The 25777-nt window shown below is 46.0% G+C and overlaps 20 protein-coding genes across 20 annotated transcripts; 15 read left to right on the top strand and 5 right to left on the bottom strand.

Moving 5' to 3' along the window:
• Positions 1–277: 277 nt before the first annotated feature.
• Positions 278–1765, top strand: HK407_09g15370 (DEAD/DEAH box helicase; the record flags this gene model as incomplete). The annotated part of the gene is made up of 1 exon (XM_060421494.1): positions 278–1765. One exon carries the CDS (start codon positions 278–280, stop codon positions 1763–1765), a length of 1488 nt encoding a protein of 495 aa, XP_060276399.1.
• Positions 1766–1861: 96 nt separating this feature from the next.
• On the bottom strand, positions 1862–3544 carry HK407_09g15360 (radical SAM protein; the record flags this gene model as incomplete). The annotated part of the gene is made up of 1 exon (XM_060421493.1): positions 1862–3544. One exon carries the CDS (start codon positions 3542–3544, stop codon positions 1862–1864), a length of 1683 nt encoding a protein of 560 aa, XP_060276398.1.
• Positions 3545–3787: 243 nt separating this feature from the next.
• On the top strand, positions 3788–6244 carry HK407_09g15350 (adaptin; the record flags this gene model as incomplete). Its single annotated transcript, XM_060421492.1, has 1 exon — positions 3788–6244. The coding sequence occupies one exon, from the start codon at positions 3788–3790 to the stop codon at positions 6242–6244; it is 2457 nt and encodes an 818-aa protein (XP_060276397.1).
• Positions 6245–6294: 50 nt separating this feature from the next.
• Positions 6295–7296, top strand: HK407_09g15340 (uncharacterized protein; the record flags this gene model as incomplete). Its single annotated transcript, XM_060421491.1, has 1 exon — positions 6295–7296. One exon carries the CDS (start codon positions 6295–6297, stop codon positions 7294–7296), a length of 1002 nt encoding a protein of 333 aa, XP_060276396.1.
• A 40-nt stretch (positions 7297–7336) lies between these two features.
• HK407_09g15330 (RAD3-like DNA-binding helicase) lies at positions 7337–9277 on the top strand (the record flags this gene model as incomplete). Its single annotated transcript, XM_060421490.1, has 1 exon — positions 7337–9277. One exon carries the CDS (start codon positions 7337–7339, stop codon positions 9275–9277), a length of 1941 nt encoding a protein of 646 aa, XP_060276395.1.
• Positions 9278–9305: 28 nt separating this feature from the next.
• HK407_09g15320 (brix domain-containing protein) lies at positions 9306–9839 on the bottom strand (the record flags this gene model as incomplete). Its single annotated transcript, XM_060421489.1, has 1 exon — positions 9306–9839. One exon carries the CDS (start codon positions 9837–9839, stop codon positions 9306–9308), a length of 534 nt encoding a protein of 177 aa, XP_060276394.1.
• A 37-nt stretch (positions 9840–9876) lies between these two features.
• HK407_09g15310 (uncharacterized protein) lies at positions 9877–10887 on the bottom strand (the record flags this gene model as incomplete). Its single annotated transcript, XM_060421488.1, has 1 exon — positions 9877–10887. The coding sequence occupies one exon, from the start codon at positions 10885–10887 to the stop codon at positions 9877–9879; it is 1011 nt and encodes a 336-aa protein (XP_060276393.1).
• A 17-nt stretch (positions 10888–10904) lies between these two features.
• HK407_09g15300 (short chain dehydrogenase) lies at positions 10905–11798 on the top strand (the record flags this gene model as incomplete). Its single annotated transcript, XM_060421487.1, has 1 exon — positions 10905–11798. The coding sequence occupies one exon, from the start codon at positions 10905–10907 to the stop codon at positions 11796–11798; it is 894 nt and encodes a 297-aa protein (XP_060276392.1).
• Positions 11799–11844: 46 nt separating this feature from the next.
• Positions 11845–12285, bottom strand: HK407_09g15290 (ribosomal protein L14p/L23e; the record flags this gene model as incomplete). Its single annotated transcript, XM_060421486.1, has 1 exon — positions 11845–12285. The coding sequence occupies one exon, from the start codon at positions 12283–12285 to the stop codon at positions 11845–11847; it is 441 nt and encodes a 146-aa protein (XP_060276391.1).
• Positions 12286–12358: 73 nt separating this feature from the next.
• HK407_09g15280 (uncharacterized protein) lies at positions 12359–12550 on the bottom strand (the record flags this gene model as incomplete). The annotated part of the gene is made up of 1 exon (XM_060421485.1): positions 12359–12550. One exon carries the CDS (start codon positions 12548–12550, stop codon positions 12359–12361), a length of 192 nt encoding a protein of 63 aa, XP_060276390.1.
• Positions 12551–12674: 124 nt separating this feature from the next.
• On the top strand, positions 12675–13040 carry HK407_09g15270 (uncharacterized protein; the record flags this gene model as incomplete). Its single annotated transcript, XM_060421484.1, has 1 exon — positions 12675–13040. The coding sequence occupies one exon, from the start codon at positions 12675–12677 to the stop codon at positions 13038–13040; it is 366 nt and encodes a 121-aa protein (XP_060276389.1).
• Positions 13041–13211: 171 nt separating this feature from the next.
• On the top strand, positions 13212–16028 carry HK407_09g15260 (uncharacterized protein; the record flags this gene model as incomplete). The annotated part of the gene is made up of 1 exon (XM_060421483.1): positions 13212–16028. One exon carries the CDS (start codon positions 13212–13214, stop codon positions 16026–16028), a length of 2817 nt encoding a protein of 938 aa, XP_060276388.1.
• Positions 16029–16114: 86 nt separating this feature from the next.
• On the top strand, positions 16115–16846 carry HK407_09g15250 (RNase P subunit p30; the record flags this gene model as incomplete). The annotated part of the gene is made up of 1 exon (XM_060421482.1): positions 16115–16846. The coding sequence occupies one exon, from the start codon at positions 16115–16117 to the stop codon at positions 16844–16846; it is 732 nt and encodes a 243-aa protein (XP_060276387.1).
• A 52-nt stretch (positions 16847–16898) lies between these two features.
• On the top strand, positions 16899–17558 carry HK407_09g15240 (RNase P subunit p30; the record flags this gene model as incomplete). Its single annotated transcript, XM_060421481.1, has 1 exon — positions 16899–17558. The coding sequence occupies one exon, from the start codon at positions 16899–16901 to the stop codon at positions 17556–17558; it is 660 nt and encodes a 219-aa protein (XP_060276386.1).
• A 77-nt stretch (positions 17559–17635) lies between these two features.
• On the top strand, positions 17636–19036 carry HK407_09g15230 (uncharacterized protein; the record flags this gene model as incomplete). The annotated part of the gene is made up of 1 exon (XM_060421480.1): positions 17636–19036. The coding sequence occupies one exon, from the start codon at positions 17636–17638 to the stop codon at positions 19034–19036; it is 1401 nt and encodes a 466-aa protein (XP_060276385.1).
• A 207-nt stretch (positions 19037–19243) lies between these two features.
• Positions 19244–19558, top strand: HK407_09g15220 (uncharacterized protein; the record flags this gene model as incomplete). The annotated part of the gene is made up of 1 exon (XM_060421479.1): positions 19244–19558. The coding sequence occupies one exon, from the start codon at positions 19244–19246 to the stop codon at positions 19556–19558; it is 315 nt and encodes a 104-aa protein (XP_060276384.1).
• A 371-nt stretch (positions 19559–19929) lies between these two features.
• HK407_09g15210 (uncharacterized protein) lies at positions 19930–21219 on the top strand (the record flags this gene model as incomplete). The annotated part of the gene is made up of 1 exon (XM_060421478.1): positions 19930–21219. One exon carries the CDS (start codon positions 19930–19932, stop codon positions 21217–21219), a length of 1290 nt encoding a protein of 429 aa, XP_060276383.1.
• Positions 21220–21377: 158 nt separating this feature from the next.
• On the top strand, positions 21378–22253 carry HK407_09g15200 (uncharacterized protein; the record flags this gene model as incomplete). Its single annotated transcript, XM_060421477.1, has 1 exon — positions 21378–22253. One exon carries the CDS (start codon positions 21378–21380, stop codon positions 22251–22253), a length of 876 nt encoding a protein of 291 aa, XP_060276382.1.
• Positions 22254–22402: 149 nt separating this feature from the next.
• HK407_09g15190 (coatomer complex protein) lies at positions 22403–24568 on the top strand (the record flags this gene model as incomplete). Its single annotated transcript, XM_060421476.1, has 1 exon — positions 22403–24568. The coding sequence occupies one exon, from the start codon at positions 22403–22405 to the stop codon at positions 24566–24568; it is 2166 nt and encodes a 721-aa protein (XP_060276381.1).
• A 102-nt stretch (positions 24569–24670) lies between these two features.
• Positions 24671–25723, top strand: HK407_09g15180 (uncharacterized protein; the record flags this gene model as incomplete). The annotated part of the gene is made up of 1 exon (XM_060421475.1): positions 24671–25723. One exon carries the CDS (start codon positions 24671–24673, stop codon positions 25721–25723), a length of 1053 nt encoding a protein of 350 aa, XP_060276380.1.
• Positions 25724–25777: the final 54 nt, after the last annotated feature.

The raw sequence follows: 25777 nt of genomic DNA, 5'->3' as shown, positions 1-25777 counted from the left end.
ATGGAGGGAGTGATTGAGAAGGTGCGGGCGAATCCGCGGATAACTGTGTATGCGGCTGTGAGGGAGAGCAGTGAGGCGGCAGCAAGCGTGGTAGCGGTGCAGGAAGCAGTACAGTGAGTGTGAGTGTGAGTGTGAGTATGATATGAGTATGAAGCACATGGTAGGCAAATAAATACATGCATGAGAGTTTTATTCAAAAACATAGAACGGTTGATGCAATAATCGGTTGTGAGTTAGTTGAACGGATACAAATATTTTAGCAAAAATTTACCCCAGTATGATATACAGAAACCAAGATGGAGATAGAAGAGGATATAGAGGAGGATCGAGAACGGAAGGAGGGTCGAGGTATGGCAGTAAGCCAAGACGCGAGCCGTACAGATGCGAGCCACTTCCTGAACTACCACCTGTTGAGTTTCAAAAGGATCTGTATGAAGGAGCAAAGGATAAAATGAACGCGAATGAAATAGCAGCGTTTAGGAAGAATAACGAGATGATGGTGAAAGGAAGAGACATTCCTGAGCCGATTGAGGGATTTGGAGATGCAGGGTTTAGTGAGCGGGTGGTGAATGAGTTTAAGAAGAAGGGGTTTAGCGAGCCGACGCCGATACAGGCACAAGGATGGCCGATGGCGCTTAGTGGGCGAGACATGGTTGGGATAGCACAAACAGGGTCTGGAAAGACACTGAGCTTTATACTGCCTGCGCTTGTGCATGCGAAAGCACAGGTGCCGCTGAGAAGAGGAGACGGGCCGATAGTGCTGGTTCTTGCGCCGACACGAGAGCTGGTGATGCAGATCAAGAAGGTGGCGGATGAGTATTGTGGGATGTTTAATCTGAGGAGTGCAGCGGTGTATGGAGGAGCGTCTGCACAGCCACAGATACGATCGTTGCATGAGGGAGTGGAGGTGCTTGTGGCCACGCCTGGACGATTGATTGATCTGCACGACCAAGGGCATGCGCCACTGAGCCGAGTAACGTTTTTAGTGTTAGATGAGGCAGATAGGATGTTGGACATGGGGTTTGAGCCACAGCTGCGAAGGATTATACCGAAGACACACGATGACAAGCAGACGCTGATGTGGAGTGCAACTTGGCCGCGGGAGGTAAGGGAGCTTGCGGAGAGTTACATGCGAGAGTATATACAGGTGACGATTGGGAATGAGGAGCTGAAGACGAACAGCAAGATCAAGCAGATAGTTGAAGTGTGTGGAGAAAGGGAGAAGGAAGAGAAGCTGTTGGAGGTGCTTGGGAATCACAAGGGGGAGAAGATAATTGTGTTCTGCAACATGAAGAGGACATGCGATGACTTGGAGTATGTGTTGTGCAGGGCAGGGCATGGGGCATCTGCAATACATGGGGACAAATCGCAGAACATTAGGGACAAGGTGCTTGATGATTTTAGGATAGGACGGCGGAATATACTGATTGCCACGGAGGTTGCAGGAAGAGGACTGGATGTGAATGATGTGAAGCTTGTGGTGAATTTTGACTTTCCTGGATCATGTGAGGATTATGTGCACAGGATAGGAAGGACAGCACGAGGAAGCTGCAAGGAGGGAGTGTCACATACGTTTTTTACGACTGCAGACAGAGGGAATGCCCGTGAGCTGATAAGGCTGCTTAGGGAAGCGAAGCAAGAGATTCCGTCTGAGCTTGAGGGGATGGTTAGGGCGCCTTCTAGTGATAGATATGGGTCCAGGAACAACAGATATGGATATGATTACAATCGAGAAAGGACGAGTAGATATCCTGCTAGGAGATGAAGGCTTGATGATATCATTGAGTAATGCAAAGCAAGATTTATATATAGGATTCCCAAGATAAAAGGTAAAGAGGGATTCGTTGAATAAAGTTTCGTTTTAGGATTTATTTTTAGGGATGGGAGGAAAAGCCTTAACCATGTATGGGCCTTCTAGTGTGTATCCAAACTTTGCATAATATTTTCTTGTTCCCACGCCTGATATTACTGCTATTTTTGTGGATTTGTGCTCGTTTCTTGCGATTTTCTCTGCTTCCTCAATAAGTAAGGAGCCATATCCTTGATGCTGGAACTTATCTGCATCTGTCTTACTGACAGCAACTGCACTTCCATAAACATGAAGCTCTCTTATCATTGATGCATTTGTGTTTTCTACGAATTCATGGCATGTATTGTCTTCAATACAGTGATTCGGCCCTCCCTTAAGCTCAGGCCTGAATGTCTTGGCACTACACTTGCGCAATCTTAACAGGCCTATCAGGATGTCTTGCTTTACATCCTCATAGCTTAGAAAGGTCTCCCAGCCATCATTTGCAAAGTAATCTCTTCTGACAAGCTCAACCTCATCAGGAAGTATGTTTTCGTGAATGCTCTTGATCCCAACCTCCCTAGTTCGCACATCCCTACACTTTGTTTTGTGGTCTTTCATTCTTGCCAATGCAAGCTCCCTGATGTTTCCGTGCTCCACGCCAGAGCTCACAAGAGTCATTGGAATGTCCCTTTGGATTCTGTATATCCTCATCCATGGAGGCACAAAAGACATAATCTTTGCCAGAAAGTCGATCAGTTCGTCTGGAGAATAGTTTCTGTATTTGTTGTTTTTCCATAGCTCAAACAGCCCTGTTCCTTTGATAACAAGCGTGGGATATATCTTCAGCCCATCGCTCCGGAATCTTGGATTGTCAAAGTACTCCCTGAACTGGGCAAGGTCTCTCTTGACAGGGACATTCGGAAGATTCGGCATCATGTGTGCAACAATCTTGAATCCAGCATCCTTCGTCAGCGAGAACGACTCGCAGACACTCTTGACGGTGTGTCCACGATTTGTGTCTCTGGAAACATCCTCGTATACGCTTTGGACTCCGATCTCTACTCTTGTGCATCCGTACTCCAGCATCTTGCTCAGGTGCGATTCTGCACAGAAGTCTGGCCTGGTTTCTATTGTGATCCCCACACACTTCAGGCGTGCCTCTGCACCAATCTTTACTGCCTCCTCAACAGTGGATGACTTGTGCCCGCTCAAAGCATCGTGGAGTTTCGAGATGAAGTTGCCTCTGTATGACTCTGACAGCGACATAAACGTGCCGCCCATGATGATGTACTCGACCTTGTCGATGCTGTGCCCAAGCGCTTTCAGCTGCTTGAGTCGTTCTCTTGCCTGTTCAAACGGATCGTACCTGCTTCGTATTGCCCTCATACTTGTTGGCTCGTACCCAGTGTATGACTGCGAGGAGTACTCAAACTCTGAGTCTGGGCCCCCAGGGCAGTAGATGCATATGTTTCCGGTCAATGCAATGTGAGGGCATCTGTGTGGCTTGCACATCACAGCAACAACAGCAACACCTGATGCGGTCCTAACAGGCTTTACCTTCAGCTTGCTGATCAAATCGCTACACTCAGGCGGAATGAACGAGATGATGTCGACAAGACGCGGGATGCATCTGAGCTTGTACTTCTTGCACACCTGTGTTCGTATTTTTGCGGTATTTATTTCTTTTTCTTCCTTGTGCAGCCTGATTATTTCTCTGCAGATCTCGCTGCATGCCTTTACGAAGTCGGACATGTGGGTATCGAGTAGAGTGAATAATTCGTATGTACCGTGTGCGATTATGCATATGGCCATTCATGCATGGCTGAGATGTATTGAGTGCATGAATTAAACTGGCCTTGCTTTGAATGCGGCTCTGTTTGGCTAAGAAAGTAGCGAGCGTGTGTACTGAGTGGCAGTATCAATACAAGCGGACGGTGAATGCATCAACACAAGATCGAGTGTTTTCATATTTTGCATTACTTACAAGCCCTGAAGATGCAAACCTCGCTGTACTTGAATGCATCAACACAGATGAGGAGGGATGAGATAATGCAGAAGCTGTCTTCGAGCAGTGAGGATGAGAAGATTGAGGCGATGCGGCAAATAGTGATGCATATGAGCCAGGGGAGTGAGTTTTCATCGATTACGCTGAAGATCACAAAGGAGATAATGGTAGTGAAGAACAATGAGCTGAAGAGGTTATTTTATTATTTCATGGAGATGCTGCCGAAGTCCAGGGACTCTGAGGTGTTTGGCGAGGTGCTTCTGCTGTCCAATCAGGTGCGAAAGGATCTTGAGCATCCGAACGAGTATGTTAGAGGGTTTGTGATGAGGTTTGTTAGCACCTTGTGCGATCAGGAGCTGATAGGCAACTTCTACAAGCTTGTAAAGGATAACTTCAGCCATCCAAATGCATATGTGAGAAGAAATGCATACTTTTGCCTGGGGGAGATTTTCAGGAAGATTAAGATATACGATGAAGTTCCTGATTTGCTGTATCATGCACTGCTACGGGACATTGATCCGAACTGCTTGAAGCAGGCGTTTGTTTCGCTGCAACTTGCTGACGAGGCACTCACATGTAAGTATGTTTCTGAGGTGCCTATCAGCATACCAAATGAGCTTTCGATGGCAATAGTTGATTGGGCAAGAGACATGAAGGTTCTTGAGAAGTTTCTTGCGAGTGAGGATGCACAAACAGCAATGGAGGCAGGAATCGTTATCCATAGGGTGAGCATGGACGAGGGGCTGTTGAAGAGGAGTCTGGATGTGATACTCAGGGGAGTTGAGAAGCTTGCCAGGTACAAGGAGTATGTGATTGATGAGCTGACAAGGCATTCGGGATATGGGTTTTGTGGGTGTGCGATGAGGTTTCTTGGGCTGGTGGATGTGTATGATCTTGGCTTTTCGTCGAAGTGCATCGACTTTGTGTTTAAGATATCTGAGACGCATGAGTTTCTTGAGATATGTGATTTTTTGAGTATGAAGTTCAAAGAGACAAGCGATGTGTCTGTGCAAAACCAAGCATTCAAGGTGATGCTTTTTGAGAAGATGTCGTGCTTTGCAGAGCAGTACTCGTCGTATAATGAGGAGATGGTTGAGGAGGCTCTGAGAAGTGTTGGCTCTGAGAATCCCGAGATGAGCTATGCCGCGCTTGTGTTTCTTGGATCGTGCTTTGGGGTGATGAAGAACGAAACGAAGGGGGAGGAGAGAGCAAGGTATGAAAGGCATGTTGAGGCGCTTGTTGAAAAGATGGAGGAGGCAAAATATGGAAAGATACTGAGGCATTGCATGGAAATAGTGAGGCGGTATGCAAGCAAGATGGTTTTTGAGAAGGTTGTTGATGGGCTAAGCGAGTCTTTTGAGAAGGCAGACAAGCCGTTGTACTTGAGAAGCACACAAGCGTTTCTTGGATGCTATTTGTGTATTGAGCTTTGCGAGATGTGTAAGCAGCTTGAAGGGCATATGAAGGAGAGGGTGATTGCGGTGATGCTGAAGTTTATTTCGTATGGCAACGAAAGCGGAACGATGGATGCTAGCTCGCATTCGACAATAATTGCATGTATTCGATCGCTGGTGTCAGGCAGTGGAAGGATGGAAGTGATTTCTGATAGCTACAGACGATGCAGGGAAGGAGTGCTTGATGCGATTGTACTTCCTGGATGTAATGACAAGGAAGAGAATGGATTGAGGAGGCTGAGCGAGTTTATTGAGGAAGGAGAAGCATGGAATGGAGGTGTTGAAAATGTTGTTCAGTTGAGTGGGTTGTCTGATCCAGTGTATGCAGAGGGCTTGGTTGGATACACAAGGTATGAGGTGGTGGTTGAGATGATGCTGATTAATCAGACGTCGTCGTATTTGCAGAATATCCTGGTTGACTTTGTAAGCAGCAGGAACCTTGTGGCGTCGTTTGTGTCGAGTCCGTTTTCGTTGTCGAGTAGGTCTGTTGCAGTGAAGAGATATGTGTTCAAGATACAAGATGCATCGAGTGGGTTTGTGAGTGGGTCGATGACGTTCAGGTATCCTGACGAGAGCGGGGAGTATGCAAATACGACATACATGATAAATTTCTGTGAGATCAGGACGTCTGTTGCGGAGTTTCTTGAGCCTTGTGAGATTGCACCGCATGAGTTCAGGGAGATGTGGAAGGATCTTGAGTGGGAGAACACATATACGCTGAAGCTCAGTACGAAGAAGCCTCTGGAGGAGATATTTGAAGGGGTAAGCAGCGGAGTACGGGGGCGAGTGCTTGATGTAGAGTATAACGATGACTATGCGGTGGGGAACATTGTGTGCTTGACGCAGCAGAGTGTGTATGTGCTTGTGAATGTGTGTCTTCGCCGTGAGGAGAGTGTGTATTTTGAGTGCAGGATCCGAAGCAAGAAGGAGGGGATAGTGAAGTCGGTAAGCATGGTGGTTGGGGATGTACTGAAGTCGTTTAGGAATAAATAGTGTTCTAAAGAATGGAGGAGAGATATGTTGAAAATTTTTGAGCCCTGAAAATGTCGTGTGAATTGAAGGTTGTTGCAAGTCTGAAAGGGCATAAGGACGAGGTGAGAGGGCTGAAAGCGGTGCGAGTGGAAGGAAAGGAGCTGCTGTATTCGGGGTCGAAGGACAAGAAGGTGTTTGGCTGGGACCTGCATAGCAAGATTGAGTCTGATTATGGAAGGCTCGAGAAGGTGTATGAGAATGGGCACACTCAGAGGATCAATGGGATTGATGTGTCTAAGAATGGGGCGATGATGGTGAGTGTGGGGTCTGACATGATAGGAAGGATATGGGATACGAACAGCAAGATGTCGATTAAGCTGGAAGGGCACAGCAGGGATGTGTTTTGTGTGAGCATAAACTCGAACGACACGAAGATAGCGACGGGGTCGGTGGATTCAACGATGAATATTTACAACACACGCGGGGAGCTCATGATGAGGATTGGGAGTGAGATGGCACGGATGCATCGTGGATGGATTAACTGTGTGGCGTTCCATCCTCTTGACGAGAGTGTGCTTGCAAGCGGATCGGCAGATGGGACGGTGAAGATCTGGAACCTAGAGATGCAGGAGCATACACACACGTATCTTGGGGGGGTGTATGTTGATTATGAGAAAGCAGAGGAAGCAAAGATGCAGGTGCAGGACTATGACGAGTCGAAGAGCGTGACGGCGATGGCATACTCTTTGGACGGGTCGTTGCTGGCGTATGGAGACAAGAGCGGAAAGGCGTATCTTGTGAAGCCAAACACGCAAGAGCAGATGTGCAGCATTGATGTGACTGTTCCGATACGATCAATTGCGGTTGGAGAGACGGATGCGGTGATTGGCCTTGGAACGGATGAGTCTGTGATTATTTGGGACACGATCAGCTCGAAGGTGGTGGCAAGTTATGATCTGCGTGAAGTGGGGAATGGAGTGAAGTGTCTGTCTCTGGTGTTTTCTGGAAGGACGCTCTACTGCGGGCTGTCCAATGGGATGATTGTTGAGCTGGAATTTAGAAAGTTGGATTAAATTTGGTCTCTGAGATATTTTGTGTAGTGCGAGTGTGTTGATGAAAGAAGGGGTTGAGCTGTATGAGGAGCAGCAACGGTTTGTGGAGGATGCCAGGAATGTTATTGATGATGGAGGGGTGGGGGTGTTTTCAAGCCCTACAGGCACGGGAAAGACACGGTCGCTGCTTGTAGCGGTGTCGGAGTATGTGGAGGGCGTGGTGAAGCAAGTGACGAGTACAGAAGATGTGCATATGGATGCAAAGAATAGGATGCTGGAGAGGGCATTGCTGCATGAGCCATCAGGTGCAAAAGTGCTGTACTGTACGCGAACGCACAGCCAACTGATGCAGGCAATCAAAGAAGCCAAGGCGATTGGCTTGGAGTGCAAATCTGTTGTTCTGGGGTCAAGAAGAGTGTATTGTGTGAATCCGAGTGTTAATGAGCTGAGCTCTGTCGAGATAATGAATGAAAAGTGCAAAGAGTTGATTAGTACGAGTGGATGTGTGTTTTATGATGGACGTGAGGATCTCGACGGATGCGGAGCGATTGATGTTGAGGAACTGGCCAGAATGGGAAGGAGGCAGAGGTTCTGTCCGTACTATGCATCTAGAAGATACAGCATGCAGAGCGAGATTGTTTTTCTGCCGTATCAGCTGTTATTTACAAGAGAGGGCAGAAGGAGCATGGATATTGATGTTAAGGATAAAGTTGTGATTGTTGACGAGGCGCATAATATTTGTGACGCGATTGCTGAGATGAACAGTGCATGTGTGCATTTTGATGCTGTTTTAGAATGTATTGCTGTGCTTGGAGTGTACAGGCAAAGGTGGCAGAGCACGAGCCGACACGGTGGAGTGGCCGACAAGGTGCATGGTATTCTTGTGAAGATTGCAGAGTTCCGATCGAGATACAGGAAGTTGGATGCAGAAGAAGATGTTGCATTTGGAGTATCTGAGTTTCTAATCATGGCAGGGATTGAAGAAGTCAACATGATTGAGGTTGAGGAAGACCTTGTGGGTACTGGAGTGATAAAACGCATCGAGACGATTAAGAAAGAGGCAGGCGCATTTGCAATAGAAATATCGAAGTTTCTCAGGCTGCTTACGATGAGCGATGCAAACGGAAGGATATTCTACAGCACAAGGCGAATCAGGTTTGCACCGATTGATCCATCGATGTACTTTGAGGGAGTGACCGGATGCAAGGCGTTGCTGTTTGCAGGAGGAACAATGGAGCCTATTGAGCAGCTGCAAAGGATATTTGGCAGTGTGAATACAGGAGGCGGCATGCAACAGCTGAGCAAGCCGTCATGTGTGCTTACTGCTGGAATGAAGTACTTCTCGTACAAAAGCATTTGCGAAGATTTTCTACCGCTTGTAGTGTGCACAGGCCCGTCAGGAAAGAGTATGGTTGTTAACTACGAAACAAGAGAAAGCCATGAGTGTGTAAAAGATGTTGTGCACTCCATATCGAACCTATCGAATGCAATACGGGAAGGCGGGATGGTGTGTTTTTTGCCATCTAAAGCATATCTCGAGATCCTTAAGCAAAGGATTGGCAAGACAATCGGTGCAAAACGAGTGTTCTATGAGTATGACGAGTGTGTATTTGAGTCGTATACGCATGAAGCAAGGAAATGCTCGTGCATATTGCTGGCTGTTGTTGGAGGAGGGCTGAGCGAAGGCATTAACTTCAATGACGAGCTGTGCAGGATGGTGGTTGTGATTGGTGTTCCTTATCCTGCCATGAATGCAGAAATGCAGGAGAGGGCTGTGTTCTATGGAGCAAGGCACACTGCACATGTTGCAATGAAAGCAGTGAACCAGGCACTTGGAAGAGCATTGAGGCACAGGAACGACTATGCAGTGCTTGTGCTGCTAGACAAAAGATACATTGAGCTGTCTTCAATGATCAGCCCGTGGATAAAGCGGAGGATTGTCAAGTGTGACTTCAGACATGCACTTATAAATGCATGCCAATTTCTTCGTAGAAAAAGATAAATGTTACTTTTTATTCACTAAGCGTTCTCTATCTAAAGAAGCCGTTTAATTTCTTGATGTGCCGCACGGTGATTCTTGGCCCAATCTCTGTGAATCCAACCTTAATATCATCCTCATCCTTTGTAAGGATTGCATAGTGTCTGATGTGTATCAGGTCGTCATCAAAGTGGAAGTGGATGTTTCTTCGGGAGGTGCTTGGCTGGGATGACAATGATGAAAACAGACTCTTGAGCGGGCTGCTTCCTGAAAATGTTATAAGAGGATCGTCCCTGTAGTGCTCATGGTCGACTCTGACATACTTTGGATTGTACTCAACAACATTGAATATGTATGTTGGCCCGTTTGGTCTAATGCCCACCTTGATGTCTCTGGCATCCACAAGAATGAAGTGCGACAACTCAAATGCATCTGCAATATCGATGTATGATTTGACAGTAGTATTTTTGTCTTTAAGCTTTGCGGTGACATTTGGTTCAAGCATCCTACGCAAGTGCTCACAGATCTGCTTGGTGCGCTTCGTGGGCTTCTTTGCGGTTATCACGAGCTTATTTGAGAAACTCATCTATGCAAAGGGCTCGGCACATATTTGCGTTAAACTGCTAGATGCTTGGGATGAGTGTTATGTCGACCATGTTAAAATGCTGCTGCACTTTGTGTGGTTTTGCATTCTTGGCACTCTGAATTGCAAGGTATGCTCCTGTGTTGAGGAATATCAATGGTTTGATTGAGAAGTGGCACAGCAGCACAAAAAGCATTGCTTTTGCGAAGCTGATTGAATGTGTTTGTGTTAAGTATCTTGAGAAAAGCATCTCTATTGTTTTGCAGATCTCCAGAATGAGTTTGATGAGCAAGTATGCAAGTATCCCTCCGATTCGGATCCTGGCCAGTAATATGAGCTGTTCAACCTCAGGCTTTGAGAGCAGCTGTCTTTGCAAAAGTGCAGTGCATATCTTTGAGATTTTTTTCAGCAGAGCAAAGTAGAGTATAATGAGCAGAAGCGTTTCTGAGTTATTTATGACATCAACGATGTAGTTTCCCAGTAGAGTCTTGCCGGTAACGATAAACACGATTGGATACAGCAGTATGCCGCCGTATGCCCTTGATCCAAGAACTGCTTCGAATACATACTCATCAAAGCCAAGATCCTTGAACCTCTTGGATGAAATTGCAGGCAGGAACAGCATGATTGTATGGAAAAGCAGGCTTTTTTCAATACCTTCGATTGTGATTTCAAACAACTTGAGTGTGGCACCTCTTATGTGGATGGCAAGCTCATTGATTGCTGGATTAGCAGTCGATCTGGCTTCATATATGTGTATCAGGTAGTATATGGCCATCAGTATGAGTAGGATGAGCATTAGGAAGAGCTCCTTCCGTTTGATGGCTAGAAGCCCCTGGTTGCATTCGTTTTCATCGCGTTGCTTCCTGCTTTGTATTCCCTCGGCGCTCAATGAGAAGATCTCCCACATAATTGCAATCAGGAGAACGGCAGACATCAGTGCCTGAGTGTTTTCATCCATTGTTGTTTGTTTGGCAGCCACAGAGCTGTAAATAGCGTAAACAGTAGAATGCAGCTTTGCAATGCAGCATTGGCATTTGAAATTAAACATTTGTGCATCTCCCTCAAATGATTGTTCAGGTATTGTGCATATATGCAGCATATATGCTGTCGAACGTTATACCGGCTGCTTACCAGTACATTTATTCAAGATGCAGAAATCACCAGGTGTGGGATGACATCAAAGGGAGGCATGTTCTGATAAACGGCGCAACAGGAAGCATAGGAGCCGCGCTTGCATTGGAGTTTGCGAACCGAGGAATGAAAATCGTGCTTGTTGGAAAAAACGAATCTAAGCTGGTAAAGATCCATTTGAAGATAAGCCAGATTACAGAATGCCACATGTATATCATTGATTACACCAAGAAGAACAATTTTGACTTCATAGACAAATACGACATCAGAGTTCTAGTGAACTGTGTTGGCACAGCAAACACCAGCCCTGGATACTTTGTGGAACATCCTTTTGAAGAGATCATAAAGACCAACCTGGAAGGGCCTGTGGTGTTGATGAAGCGCATTCTGGCCAACATGATGGAGAATGGGTGTGGATATGTCCTAAGCATAGGGCCATTGATGGAGAATGTGCCTAGTCCATTGTATTCATCTTATGGATGCTCAAAGGCTGGCCTAGTGTCGCTCTCTAATTCGCTTTATTATGAGTTGGAAGAATGTGGAATCAATGTAGAGTATGCATACTTTGGATACATGGGCCAGAGCAAAGATGGACAGGACAGCTCTTCTGTATTCAGGCCATCACCAAGAGTGCTTGCATGCTCGATTCTCAGCACATTTGGATCTGGAAAGGCGTGCATTCCTTACCTCCCGCACTTTCTTGTGTATCTTGTAATCATCTGCATTCCATCTCCGCTCCTCAACAGGCTCATATTCTTCAGCAACAGGCAGAAGATGATTGATGAAAGGAAGCGAATGGCAAGCTGTTATAAAGATAAAGATCGCTAGGAAACAGCCAGCACACCAGTAAACATATCACAGCAAAGCTTTATTATCAGTTAATCGACGATGCCTGGGACGAAATCTTCGGCCACATATCTGCAACTTCTCTTGTGACAGGCCCTGCTATCTGTGCGCCCTTGAGCTCTCCCTTGTTGTTGATCAGAACCGCAGCATTGTCTTCGAATCCAATGTGAGATCCATCTGGGCGTCTCCATGTCTTTTTCTGCCGGATCAGGATTGCATAGTGCACTTTCTTCCGTAGCTCGGGCTTTCCCTTCTTGACTGATACAACACATATATCTCCAGGCGCTGCTGAAGGAAGCCTATTGAGTCTCCCCTTGTATCCACGAACACCTATGCATCTGAGCTTCTTTGCGCCGCTGTTGTCTGCACAGTTCATCACAGTCTCGACCTGAACACCCTTCGACATCTTGTATCTCGGCCTCAGTGCAATTTTCTTCTCCGCAACCTCCACTTTTTTATCCGCTGCCATTTCAAGGGTCTTCCTGATAATTTTTCTAAATTCTGCCGATCTGGCCAGCGGTGTGCAGCGGAATGCAACGCATTTACATCATGTCTTTGGTAGATGCTCTTGGCTTTACGATTCTTGAGTTCTTGGTGCTTTGTGCATTTAGTGAGATCCGTACGCTTCGCCTTATCTCATCCACTTTGTCTCGTCCAACACATTCAATCAGGGCATTGTCAATTGCAAGCAGCCTCAGCCTGATCCTTGCTTTCAGCTCAAATTTGTCTGTCATGCTTGAGAAGGCGCATGTGGCTGTAAGATTAAATCACTGTAATGGATGGCCATGCTGTGGCTAGCAGGCGGTTTCCTGTTGCATTTGTAGAATGCAAGCAGCCCTGCCTGTTATGAAGCCCTTCATGCTGGGGATATTGAAGTGCAAAAGATGCACATTCATGCAGAAGCTCGAGCTGATCTGCAACGAGGCAGTCAGTGTCGATCTCGGTGGAAATGTGCCGCAGATATTCAACAAGCACGCATTTCTGGAAGATTCAGGCGACAGGTTGAAAATGCTTGCACGCTGCTTGAGCATGCATCACTCAGTGGCGCTTACTGAGCAAGACATTCAGTCTTTTGTGGAAGATCCGTCTGATGATGCAAAGGTAAAAGCATTTCTGTTTGGAATAGACATCGTTAGTGGTGTGCTAAGGTGCGAATCGTGTGGGTTACAGTATCCAATCAACAATTCGATTGTGGATACGGTGGATGCTGTTGAGTCTAATTAAATAATTATGGATGTTTTTGATGCATAGATGATGGTTTGCAGCTGATATGTTTGCATATGTGTGCTGCACTTGTTGGAATGCATGCTTCATTGGTTGCAGTGGAAGCATATAAACTCGTTTAGTGTAACGAAAGTTACTTTGGTTATATCGCCTGTAGTTGCATGCCCTGGAATGCCGAACACAAACATATTTACAGCGCTTTGCAGATATGCAGGGCTTGGTGGAGAGGAGTGTTCAGATGTAAGAACGGAAGAGATCGAAATGGCTGTTGCAGAGATACTAAAGAGAGCAAGGATCACTGATCTTGAGGAGTATGTCAGAAGCTACAAGTACATGAGAAACGGCCTGAATGCATGGCAGGAGAGATTGCTGTTCAGAAGCAGAAGATGCTTGTTATCTGAGAGTGTGTTCAGGTGCAGTATGGGGCTGCTTGGGCATTTTGGCCAAGTTGATAGGGTCTGTTTTGACCAAGGAAATAGGTTTTTTATGTCTGGAGGAGCTGATGGCATGGTGAAGCTGTGGGATGCGTTCAGCGGGCTTCTAGTGCACAGCTTCATAGGGCACCAAAGTCTTGTGAATGATATTTGTGTCAGTATGGATGGCAGATTGTTGGTTTCATGCGACTCGCTTGGATTGCTGAATGTGTGGAGCCTGGAAGGATTCAAGCTGCTTTTTGAGCTGCGCCATGAGAGTGAGATCATATTTGCAGAGTTTTTTGATTCAGGATCGACAAGAGTGTGCAGAGATGGGTGTGCAGAGAACGAGAGGCCTGCATATGGACTGGTTGTTGTTCTTGCAACAGGGAGCGTTAAGATATACAAGATTGATGAGGTGGGGGTTGTAGATGAGCATGAGAACATGTGCCTGGTTGGCGAGGTAATAAAGGGGATTTGCTTTACTGAAGGGGGGCGGTTTCTTCTGTGCAATGGCTGGTGGCCTTTTCTTGTTGTGTTTGACATGCAGTTTCCTGAGGGATGTGTGATTCTTGAGACGAGTGGAATGCCTGTAAATACAATATGTGGGGCAAAGAATGGATTGAAGATTGCGGCAGCATGCGAGAGCCAGGTGTTCCAGTGGACATTTTTTTGTGAAGGGATGCCTGGGATGGGCAACTTCAAGAGACGAGCAAAGGATGTGTCGTTGGCAGGGCATTGGAGGAAGTGTGTTGTGAGGGTCGAGATGGGAGAAGGGGAATCTGTTGAAAGGATGTGCTACCTGAAGGACAATTTTTTGGTTTGTGTGTGTACGGACATGAAGATCCGGGTTTTTGCAGGCACAGAGCTGAGATGTGTGATTGAGGCTCGCGAGATGGGAGTGCCGTATCCGCATCCGTTAGAAAACACATTTGTGATCAGCGGAGGGCACTTGAGGATGTATGATATGGACAAGATAGTGTATGAAGAGCCGTTGAGCTTTGTAGTGAACGATGCACAGTTTTCGAGTGATGGAGAATGCTTTGTGATGGGTGATGAGAGAGGGATTGTGAAGGTGTTGACGGCGAGGCATGTTGAGTCGCCGCCTCAAATGCAGTTTTTCCGCAGCGACCTTGATCACATTAACTCAGGCTGGAGTGGGAATATTGAGTGTGATGATGAAGCAACATATGGGTTGGGTGGAGAAAGAAATGTAGGATGGAGGAAGATTGAGTATAGCATGAGCATGGGAATGAACTGCTGTATTGCAATTGAGGATCTGGGAGCAAAGCATTTCCTGAAGGACCGTGTGGAGTTGGATGCATTCCGTAGAAGGTATATGAATGTGCCGATGCCTGGAGACATGCAGGTAGTGAGCTTGCAAGCATTGAGCTCTGCAGAAAGCAGCGACGAGGAAAGTGAGTGCATGGAAGACTCATCAAGTGTTGATTCAGAGGACGAGATGCTGCAGTCCAGTGACGAAGTGACCGATGCAGTGGCTGAGAATAGGATTCCTCTGCGACGGTTTATGGTTGAGAGCGAGTCGTCATCTGATGAAGAGGCAGTGCATGCCAGGGCCAGACGAGCGGGAGGCATGCCGGAGCAGGTAAGTGGGCTACAAGGAAGGCTGCGGAGGTTTAACAGGCCGGTGATGAATGATGCAGGCATGCAAGCCGAGGAGGAAGGGATAGGAATGCCACGATTGAGAAGGCATCAAAGGAATGAAGCGATAGCCAGGCCTAGGCCAAGCAGAGTGTATGATAGGGAGGGAGCAGGTACAGGCAGTGAAGGAGTGGATGAGAAAGGATTGAAGAATGTGCAAGGAGTGTCTGGACTGACACAGTATGTACAGTCGTGGCTTTCGTCTTTGAGTCTGATTCCACAGCCTGGGGATATTGTTTATGTTGATTGTGAAGCATTGCGACGGTTTGAAGAATTTGAGGCTAGAAAGGCGTTTAGACATGCAAGCATGCAAACAGGATATTATGCGGTTAGGGAAGTGAATATTGTTAGGAATGAGCCGCCGTTTGTCAAGGCAGAGCTTGAAAGAGAAGGATTGGTGAGTGTGATAAAGTATTACAGGTATCCAAGATGGCAACCTATTATACTGTTGAGGGAGCAGATGGGGATAGAAGACATGGATGTGCTGAGATATGTTGGAGATGGGATGGTATATAGTGGGCGAGTGACTGGATTTAGAGGTGGAATGGTGGTAGTAGACTCTGGAGGAGGAAGTGTGATGGTGGACAGGTCTGATGTGCTTGTATGTAGCGGGGCGATCAATGAAGAGAAGCAGAATGTGATTTTGGAGATACTTAAGCAGCGAAGAATGTATAGGAGTTTGTATGTGACGTTGCGAAGGGAATCGAATGCGATATACTATGAGAATGTTGGGTCTACGGTGAATCTTGGAAGTGTTGAGCAAAGGATTCGAAATGGAGTTTATCGAACGTTTGCAGGGCTTAAGCTTGATCTTGAGATTGCGATTGGGAACTCGGTATATCTAGGAGAGGCAGTTCATGGATACTGTAAGATTGTTGCCGAGGAGATTATGGATGCAATGCATAGTGAGTGATGAGCTATTGAAGAAGCGAGGGCATGGCTTGAATATGAGTGATTAATAATAAGCATAAGAATGTTTAGATGTGATGGGGAGCCCATATGTACTATGATGTGAATTTGAGTGATGAGTATTCTGCAGATGAAGTAAAAGGACTTGAGGAAAGTGAGTATCAGGGATTTTGTGTCAACAAGAAAGTGAAAGCTGGTGAGTTTGGGAGACTGATGTGGAAGCCAAGGGATCTCGGTGTTGAGAAGGGATGCTACAGTAGGATTGAGTTGGAGTTTGCTGAGGGGGAGGCGATCAGCTACGATCAGAAGAAGGCAATGAAGAGCGATGTGTTTGTGGTGAAGATTGGAGGAGCAGGAGGGCTTGACAAGTTGATAAAGCTGCAGCCTGACATGATTAGCTTTGATTATTCAAGTTCAGTGCTTCGACTGAAGTCTGGACTGGTGAAGACAGCAATCAAGGAGAATATTTTTTTTGAGATTCCAATAAGGGAAGGATTGTATGGAGCTGAGCAGAGGGTGTGGTGGATGCGGAATGTGCGTAAGCTGCTTTTTGTTACAAAGGGAAAGAATGTGGTCGTAAGCAGTTCAGCAAGAAGGCTGAGTGAGCTGAAAAGGGTTGAGGATGTAGTTGTGATGCTACAAATGTTTGGATTGAAGAGAAGACGCGCAGAAGAGGTTTTGCGCAATTCCAAAAGGCTACTTGAGCAGTGTGCAATGAGAAGGCACTGCAACAAAGGAATGGTTGTGACTAGCACCGATGATGGAGCGCTGAAGAGAGATTTTTTGGTGAAGAAGTACAAAGGCTTGATGGAGAAGAGATGAATAAAGGATGTATAGAATGAATATTTTGATGCTGGAGTTTGTTCCCTATTGAATGTACTTTGATGTGAATGTTGACGCGAGATATTGCAGTGATGAAGCAAAAGCTCTGTTGGAGAATGAATGCGATGGGCTGTGCTTTAACAGTGTGGCTAATGCGAATGAAGTGATGCAGATGAAGCTGCATGATGCATTAGAATTGGAAGGCAAGCAAGTATTCAGAAGAGTTGAAATAAAGTACTTGAGAGTGGAGGAGCTGCCCAGTATGGAAGAGATGGAAGCGATTCGTAAGGCAAGGAGGTGTATGGTTGCAGTGCTAATGAATGAATCGAGAGACTTTGAGGTGATTATGCAAATTGAACCTGATATTATTACATTTGACTTTTCGAAGAGAGCATGCTTTCCAGACAGGATGGCTGATGAGGCAGCGAAGAGGAATGTATTTTTTGAGATCCGGACAGTGGATGGGCTGTACAGGAGGAAAGAAAAGGCTATGTGGATGAGGAATGCCAGGAAGCTTCTTGCTGTTACAAAAGGCGTTAATGTAGTGATTTCTAGTGGAGCAGCATGCTGTACGGAGGTAAAAAGGCCTTTTGAGTTTATGAGTGTGTTGCAAGGGATTGGAGCGGATGGGAAATGTGCAAAGCAGGTGGTGATGAACTCTGCAAGGTTGATGAGATCGTGCAGGGTCTGGAGTGTGGTGAAACAAGGATGAGATGATACAAGTATCTGTTTGAAACACATCTGTTGTGTGAGGAGGGTGATAAATAGAAAGCGATACGAGACGAGTGTATGGGAGGAAGGCGCAGTAGAATGAGAGCAAGAAGCAAGGCGCAGAGCGGTAGGAGCATGCATTCCAGTGGATCTGCTGATGTGAAAGTAGATGAAAGGCATGAAGGTGTGGGTAGCAAGTGTAATGTTGACTTCCGAGAGCTGAATGAATGGATGCCTGACACAGATCTGGATATGAAAGATGAGGTGATTGAAGTAGCTGCAGATGCAGAAGTGGGGAGTAACGATTCAGTCTGTATTGCGGCGAGTGGGGAGGCCATTGAGATTGAGGAGATCAAGGAGATCAAGGTCAATGTTGAGAGGATTACGGACGGAGAGGGGTTTAAGATAAGCGAGGAAGTGGATATGTATGCAGTAGCAAAAGCCGAAGAAGACAAGGGCATACACAAAAGGATATACTCGATGACGCCAAGCCTACAGGTCACGATGACACCTCAGATGCCGGTCAGAAAGGTGATTCATGATGAAAAGCCAAACGGACTTGCAGTGAAGGACGAGTGCATGAAGCTTCCAAGTAAGATGATTATCAACAGGTATCCTGGGCATCTATTTGTGCACATTGATCAGATAGAGAGATTTATGAGCACACGAAATGACATAGAAGAGGTCTCGATCAGAGCAGAGTGCAAGGCAGTTACGTACGAAACAAAGAAGCACAGGCCATGGACGGGCATTGGAGTTAATGAGATGATCAAGATTCCGATTGAGAAGATGGATGGAGAAGGGCTGTTGCTTAGGTTTGTGCTATTATTGCACCGCAAGGCATCTGGAATGTTTTCGAAGGCCGAGGTGACGAAGTCTTGCGAGTCTACGCTTGTGGTTGATGTGGAGAGGATCCATTCTGTACATAACAACCTGCTTGAGAGCATGCTGCTTTGGGACAATTATACATCGAAGAATGTGTTTAAGAACATCCGGGGGTTCTTCACGAACGGAACGCCTGATGCATGGGGCTTGAGGCTGTTTCTGTCGTTTGTGTCTGATGATGAGCTGCATCTGATTCCTGCAGCAGTGCCTTGCGATCTGAGATCGCTGAGCAAGTGGCTTGTGGTGAAGAAGTTTTCATATAACATGTGGTTCAAGGGATTTGTGAACCTAAGGGGGGATGTAGGTGATGTGTGCACGAATCTGTGGAAGAGGAGATATGTGAAGTGCTATGGATACATGATTTTTGTTTTCAACGAGCACTCTCGAAGTCTTGTTGGGACGGTCAATCTTGTAGATGCAGGGTTTGATCCTGGGGCAAGCAGCGGGATCTATCTAGAGAACTTTCTGAGTGTTTCTGTTGGGCAGGGCAGCGTTGAGTTCCACTTTGATTGCAAGGAGAAGTATGAGCTGTGCAGGAATGCGTTGTGTGCGATGCTTCCGCGAACGTTGTTTTACAAGAAGGCGCACCAGTGAATGGTGGAGTGGAGAGGTGTTTGAGTAAGGAAGCAAACCGCTGTTATTAAATTGATTGGTATGAATTGATGTTAGCACAGTGGTGTGTTGTGTGAATGTGATGAGTATTTGATGGATGTGGCTGTGAGTAGCAATGGCGTTGCCGGTGCCTGATGCATTATTTCCCTCCAATTTATGTGTTTGAAAAAAGAAAGCATCCCTCTGTTTATGCGATTGGCTTTGAACGAGACGACGAATTGCAGTAAGGTATTGGAGGCAGAGGGAAGGAGCAAGAAGATGACCAGTGATAAGGATAAGGTGCTGTTGTTTCTTAAGGATGTGTGCATCAAGACAAATGATCACTCGTTGAAGTATGACCTGAATAGATGTATTGAGATGGTTGAAGGAAAGGAGAACCAGGAGGTTGCAGATCTTCGAAATGCACTGGAAGAAGCGCTAGTTGAGAATGAGACGCTGTTTACGGAGAAGTGCGAGCTTGAGGTGACTCTTGAGTGCATGAAGGCCGAGAAGAGCGGAATCTGAGTATAATGCGATGCCGTGTACCCCTTGGCTAGGATGTATGCGAGGTATAGATTGTAAGTGGACGTTGTTAATTTAGGACTCTATCCAAAAGGACGGGATGTATTAACGATACAGTTCTTCAAAAGTTTATTTATGAGTTGATTAGAGAGTTTGGAGGCAGTGATTTGGCAAGCAAGGTGGATATTGAGTGCCATAACAACGTGGTTGGGATTGAAGTGGAGGCGAATGCTTTTCTTGATGTGCACGGGGCGTTGTTTTTATGTGGAGAGTATGGGCCTGTTGGATGCAGGTTTGACCGGATTGATTAAACCTTTGGCTACTGTTCGTGCTGTTTATTGTTTTTTATAAATTGATTGATTGTCTGAAAACAGATGCATGGAAAAACAATTAGTGGTGCCTGTGGATATGAAGAAATCGACACTGTCTGGGGTGATGATGTAGGCAGAATGTGGCAGGGCCTGGATGCAAATGGATGCCATGTGATTGTTCTTGAGAGGATTATACCAGGGCTGCAAGAAAAAGAAAGGAACAAGGTAGTGTCTCTGCTGATGAGCCATGCCATGAATGCCAGAAGTGGTGCTTTGCGAATTACAAAGTGTTTTTGGAGGAATGATATGCTGTATGTGATTCATGAAGGAGCGGTGCATGTAAAAAGCAGGATGGTTGAAAACTGCCTGCCTGATAATAACTTTAGTGTGCTGATGTTTGTGCAGGCAGTGTATGCGGTTGGGATGAGTATTGATGATGAGTGGCTCTGTAGTAGGATCGGCATGAAGAATATGTGGATAGCAAGTGATGGGAGCCTGCAGATTGGATGGAGTGATATTATGCTGAATTGTTTGATGATGCCTGAAAATGAAGGGAAGTTGATGGAAAACAATATGGATTACGATGATTGTGGATGTGAAGTGAAAGAAAGGCGCGGTGCCTTTGGAACAAGTGGAGGCTTTAAGTATGGTAAGAATGAAGCTGATCGGCTGGTTGTGTTTCCGATGGCTTTGAAGGGGATGCTTTTGGAGTTGATGAAGCACTTTTTGAGAGTTTCTGATACGGATGTAGATGCAGAAACGGTTCATGTGCATGTAGATGCCTTGGCACGGCACGAATTGGAGCAGCCCATGAAGAACTTTCTAAATGATTGCAAGATGATGGTAGATGTGCTGTTTGTGAAGGGAGTGCGGATGGACGAGGTAAAGAGATGGGTCGAACTGATGCATGAAGCATCTGGCAAGAGTATGCAGAGGATGTGTGGTGCATTCAGAAGCGGATATAAAGGCGAGATTACCGATTGCAGAGGCACCCCGGTAGCGATGGACGAAGCAGAGAACAGCAATGGCGAGACAGGCAATAGCAGCATGGAGGAGGAAAGCAGTAAGAATGCAAGTGAGGGGGAGTGCAGGGCACGATCGTTTGGCACAAGGGAGTACAAGAGAGGGCGATTTCATGTGTGTGAGGCTGTTCCACTAGGAGATAAGGACAAGGAAGTGCGGAATGATGAGTATGCTAGCGGAATGATGAGGATGTTAAGCTTACAGAGTAAGCAGATAGGCATAATTGCAAAGGCAATGCACAGGGTAGGGAGTCTTGATACGAATGAGAAGAACGAGCTTGCGTGTTTGGATGAGGAGTGGAGGATTCTCATGAGTGATCTTGAGAGATGATAGTGCAGAGCACCGAATGAGGCATACACATGAAGACGGAGGAGCAGCATTAACGAATAGATTAGATGGAGAGAAGCATGAGAGGTGATAAGAAAGAGCCTCAAGAAGATATATTAAATGTGATTAAAGGATTTTGAACGGAGCAAGCATCCCTGCTGATGGAGCGCTTTTTTTATCTATGTGATCTGAGTTTTTTTTCGTCTTCGATGGTTCAAGGATCTATAATAGCATGCGATAAGATGGGAACGATTCATACGATAATGCCGATAATGGGGGAAATAGCAGTGGATCATTTTAAGAAGGACATTAAGTTTTATCCTGTTGATGATCTTTGCTTTACCACGGCTGATATGGTGAGGGGGATCCGTGTGTGGGATAGATGCCGAGCGGAGATAGTGTATTCGTACAAGGAAGACAGCATCAGGATGCATGCATATGGCAACAATGGATGTATGGCGGCAGTTGGAGAGGGAAGTGTCAAGCTGTATGATCTTCGGGTGCGGTACAGCATCGATGCGATTCCTGTTGGGATGTGCAAGATGGCTGAGTGGGGCGATAGCCGAGTGTACTGTGTTGGAGAGAGCAGCATTGTGGAATACGACACTCGAAACCTGTGCAACATGGTGAGTGGGCAGCGAAGCGAGGACAGGATGAATGTTGGCAAGCTGGAGGGAGTGATTGATTTTGCAAGCATGTATAAGGGAGAGTTCTGTATACTGAAGAGGAACGGTTCATTGCATTTGCAGAAGATTGAGGGGCTTAAGGAAGTGGGAGGATATGAAAGGCCGACTGTGGGGTCTAAGATGATCAAGATCCGGAATGAGATTGACGATTTTGCAATTGGAGTGCTTGACGAGAACAGAGTTTGTGTCTATGAGTATAGAGACACATGGGCATGTGCGATTGATGGAGTGCATCATGTAGACTGGATGTGGTTTTGCCAAGACAATTGCTATGTGTTTGCGGACCGAAAGGTGTACCTGATGGAGGGAGGGTATGAGGAGTTCAAGAAGGCAATGAGGAAGGGTGAATAACGTAATGGATTGAATGTGAATGGCCAGGCACCGAATGTGGCTTGAGGTTATTTGAAGAATGCGCGTTAGCATGGCCGTGCAAGATTAATGAATGTAAGGCATATGCATGCGGAAGTAAATAAAAATGGAGAGAGCCCCGCTGTATAAACATGAAGCTAAAAAGATCGATACAGAAGACATTTGGGTCGACGAAGGTGAAGAGTATACAGATTCATCCCACAAGGGCAATTGGATTTGCAGGACTGTTTGATGGGCAGGTGCAGATATGGGACATGGAGAGGATGGTGCACGTTGATAATGTGCATGTATGCAGTGAGCCGATTCGAACCTGTGTGATATTGAGGAAGATGGACTGGATTCTTATTGGAAGTGATGATGGATGTGTTAGTGTGTATGAGCTAGGAAAGTATAGGAAGATCAAGTCTTTTCAGGCGCACAGCGACTTCATAAGGAAGATAGAGGGGCATCCTGAGAAGCCTATGTTTGTGACTGCGTCTGACGACACTACGCTGAAGATGTGGGTGTACGAAAGCGGGATCAGCCAGTCGATGGTGTATACTGGGCATGGGCATTTTGTTATGGATGTGTGTTTCTATCCGCAGGACAGCAGTAAGTTTATTTCGTGCTCGCTGGACTCGACGATTAAGGTATGGAGTGTGGAGAAGCCGCACTGCATAAGGACATTCAAGGGGCACAGCTCTGGAGTGAACAGTGTGTGTTTTGTAAGCGAGGGGTATTTGGTGTCTGGAGCAGATGATCTGACGCTGAGGGTATGGGATTTTCAGACGGGGCAGTGTGTTTCTACGCTTGCAGGGCACACAAACAACATCAACAAGGTGTATATGCTCAATAGTTTCCCGTTGTTTGCGTCCTGCAGTGAGGATGGAAGTGTGCGCCTTTGGAACAGCAAGACATTTAAGCAGGAGGACATGCTTGCACTGCAGGGAGGAAGGGTATGGGACATCAAAGAGCGGGATGGAATGATGATGATTGGAAGTGACGAGGAGCTTGTATTTGTTGGAGCACAGCAGATGTCGTCGCTTGCAGGGATGAGCAGTGGAAGGATATTCTATTGTGTGGGGAATTCTGTATATGGTTCTAGAAGCGATAGTGTTGGAGTAAGGAAGGTGATATCGAGCATGGACTTCTGTCCTGATGAGTTGGAGGTGTCTCCTGGTGGAAAGATGATAGCGCTTGGGAATGAAGGAGAATACAAAGTGTATTCGTCGTTGGGATTCAGGAGCAAGTATTCTGGCGAAGGAAGGGACTTCCATTTTATTAGCGAGGAGGAGTTTGTGGTAAGAAATGGAAGCATGATTAATTTCTATAGGAAAGCAGATGTGCTGAGGAGTGTGGAGATCCAAGGAATCAGCAAGCTGTTTTACCTGACGCCGGAACTGTTTGGAGCGAATGTAATGGAGCGTACAGTAATCTATTGCATGTCTGGAAGGCCTGTATGCCAGATAGAGGGCACTTCAAACCATCTGGTAGTGGTTGGGGATTTTTTGATTGCGTGTGGAGCAGCGATTGATGTGTATAAGATAAACCACGAGATGATTGAGGGATTTGAGGAACTAGATATTGAGGTGACGGATGAAATGATGGCAGAAGTGCTCGAGCATGTGTGCAGTGAGTACTATACAGTGAGCTCGTGCTGTGTGGATAGCGGGGTGCTGTATTTTGTGTCATGCATGAAGGGATACTATATGATTGTTGGAGAAAAACCTTATGTATATCATTTTTCATCGATTGAGGGCATACTAGCGGGGGTTGAAGGAGAGGATGTGTTATACCTGCAAGACAAATTGGTTGAGAGCAGGAAGGTAGATGGCCGGTTTCTGGAATTCCAGAGGGCTGTTCTACTAGGAGATGCAATTGAGGTGAGTGATGGAATACGTAGTCGGGCGATTGTGTTTTTTGGATCTCTGGGGATGCATGAGGAGGCACTGAGGCTATGCATGGATGATAATCAAAGATTTGAGATTCTGCTGAAGCTAAATCGGTATGATGAAGCATTTAGTAAGGCCAACAGCATTGCTAAGTATGAGAAGCTTGGGAGGTACTTTCTTAAGAATGGAGAGCTTGAGAAGGCATCAGATTGTTTTTTTAGATCAAGGAACTGGGTTAGTGTGCTGCTAACAGATACGTTGTGTGGAAAGAGGAATCTCAGTGCGGTTGGTGATGAGTGTAAGAGGGAGGGGAGGCTTAACCATGCGTTTTTTGCGTACTTGAAGAGTGGAAGGTATGAAGAGTGTGCAAAGCTGCTGCAAGGTACTGCATTTTGCACACTTTTTGCGAAGAATTATCTTGATTAAAATAGTTGTTTGATGTATTTGTATGTGTAGTATCATTCCAAGCAGATGAAGATGGCTGGGATGATGAGTTGAGATATTATTGAGGAGAATGACCCTGCAGCAATGGGAGCAGCAGAGGTGAAGAAGTGGGTACCTGTGGAAGTAACAACACACAATCTGTACTTCCATGAGGAGGCGTCGGTATTTACTATGGATACAAACGGAAAGTTGATAGCAACCGGAGGAGGCGACAATGAAATAAGACTGTGGAGAGTTGAAAAGGGTAGTATGGAGGAGGCAGAGTTTCGTTACACAACAGCATTGAATTCGTCAGTAAAGATTGTGTATGATTCTGTTCTTTCTGGGCATAGGAGAGGAGTGAATTGCATTAGATTCAATCAAGATTTGCTGGCATCGTGCTCTGATGGAGGAGAGGTTATTGTTTGGATAAGCAAGAAGCCTCATGTGGTAAGGAGGATAGACGGGGACGATGCATACGAAGTTGTATGGGGGAGAGGCCATCTGTTTGTTGGATTATCGAGTGGATGCATACTTGTTTACAAGGTGCATCACTACAGACTGCATAATGATGCTGAGGCAAGCATGAATGGCAGCAATCCTGTGAATGCCGCTGATGAAGGCATGGATGCACAAATGATACAAAAGATTCAATGCCACAGCGATGTGATCCAGGGGCTTGCATTCAACAGTCGCTTTGGATTGTTAACATCGTTAGGAAAGGATAGAATTGGAAAAACATATGCGTTTACAGATAAGCTTGTGGAGGTGGAGCACATGGATGAGATTAATGGCGAGAAGATGTTTTCTACTGGCAGGGGGTTTTTCAGAAGATTGTCGTACTCTCAAGACGGTACACTTCTGTATCTTGCCAGTTGCAGCTCAAGCAGTGTTATTGTGTTGCATTATCCATTCAGGATGGAGCATGTGTATGCAAGAATAGGGCCTTTGGATTCTGAGCCTTTGAAAGTTGTTTGCGATGAAGACAAGCTGTATGTTGCAACACGAAAAAGACTGTATATGTTTGTAGAGCAAGAGCTTGTGCTGTGTGTAGACAACATTTCTTTTATGGCAATAACTGATGGATGTGCTTTTGACGGGATGTGCATTCTCTCATCTCTGGATGGCTTTCTTTGTTCGCTGCGTGTAAAGCAATGATGGAAGGTTGGTGCTGTGTGCACAGGCCAGAGGAAGCAATGCAGTATTTGTGAA

The sequence above is a fragment of the Ordospora pajunii genome (genome assembly GCF_021821965.1).
Source record: "Ordospora pajunii strain FI-F-10 chromosome Unknown Cg_09B, whole genome shotgun sequence".
In the NCBI taxonomy this organism is placed as follows: Eukaryota; Fungi; Microsporidia; family Ordosporidae; genus Ordospora; species Ordospora pajunii.
This window is presented reverse-complemented; position numbering and strand designations above follow the sequence as displayed.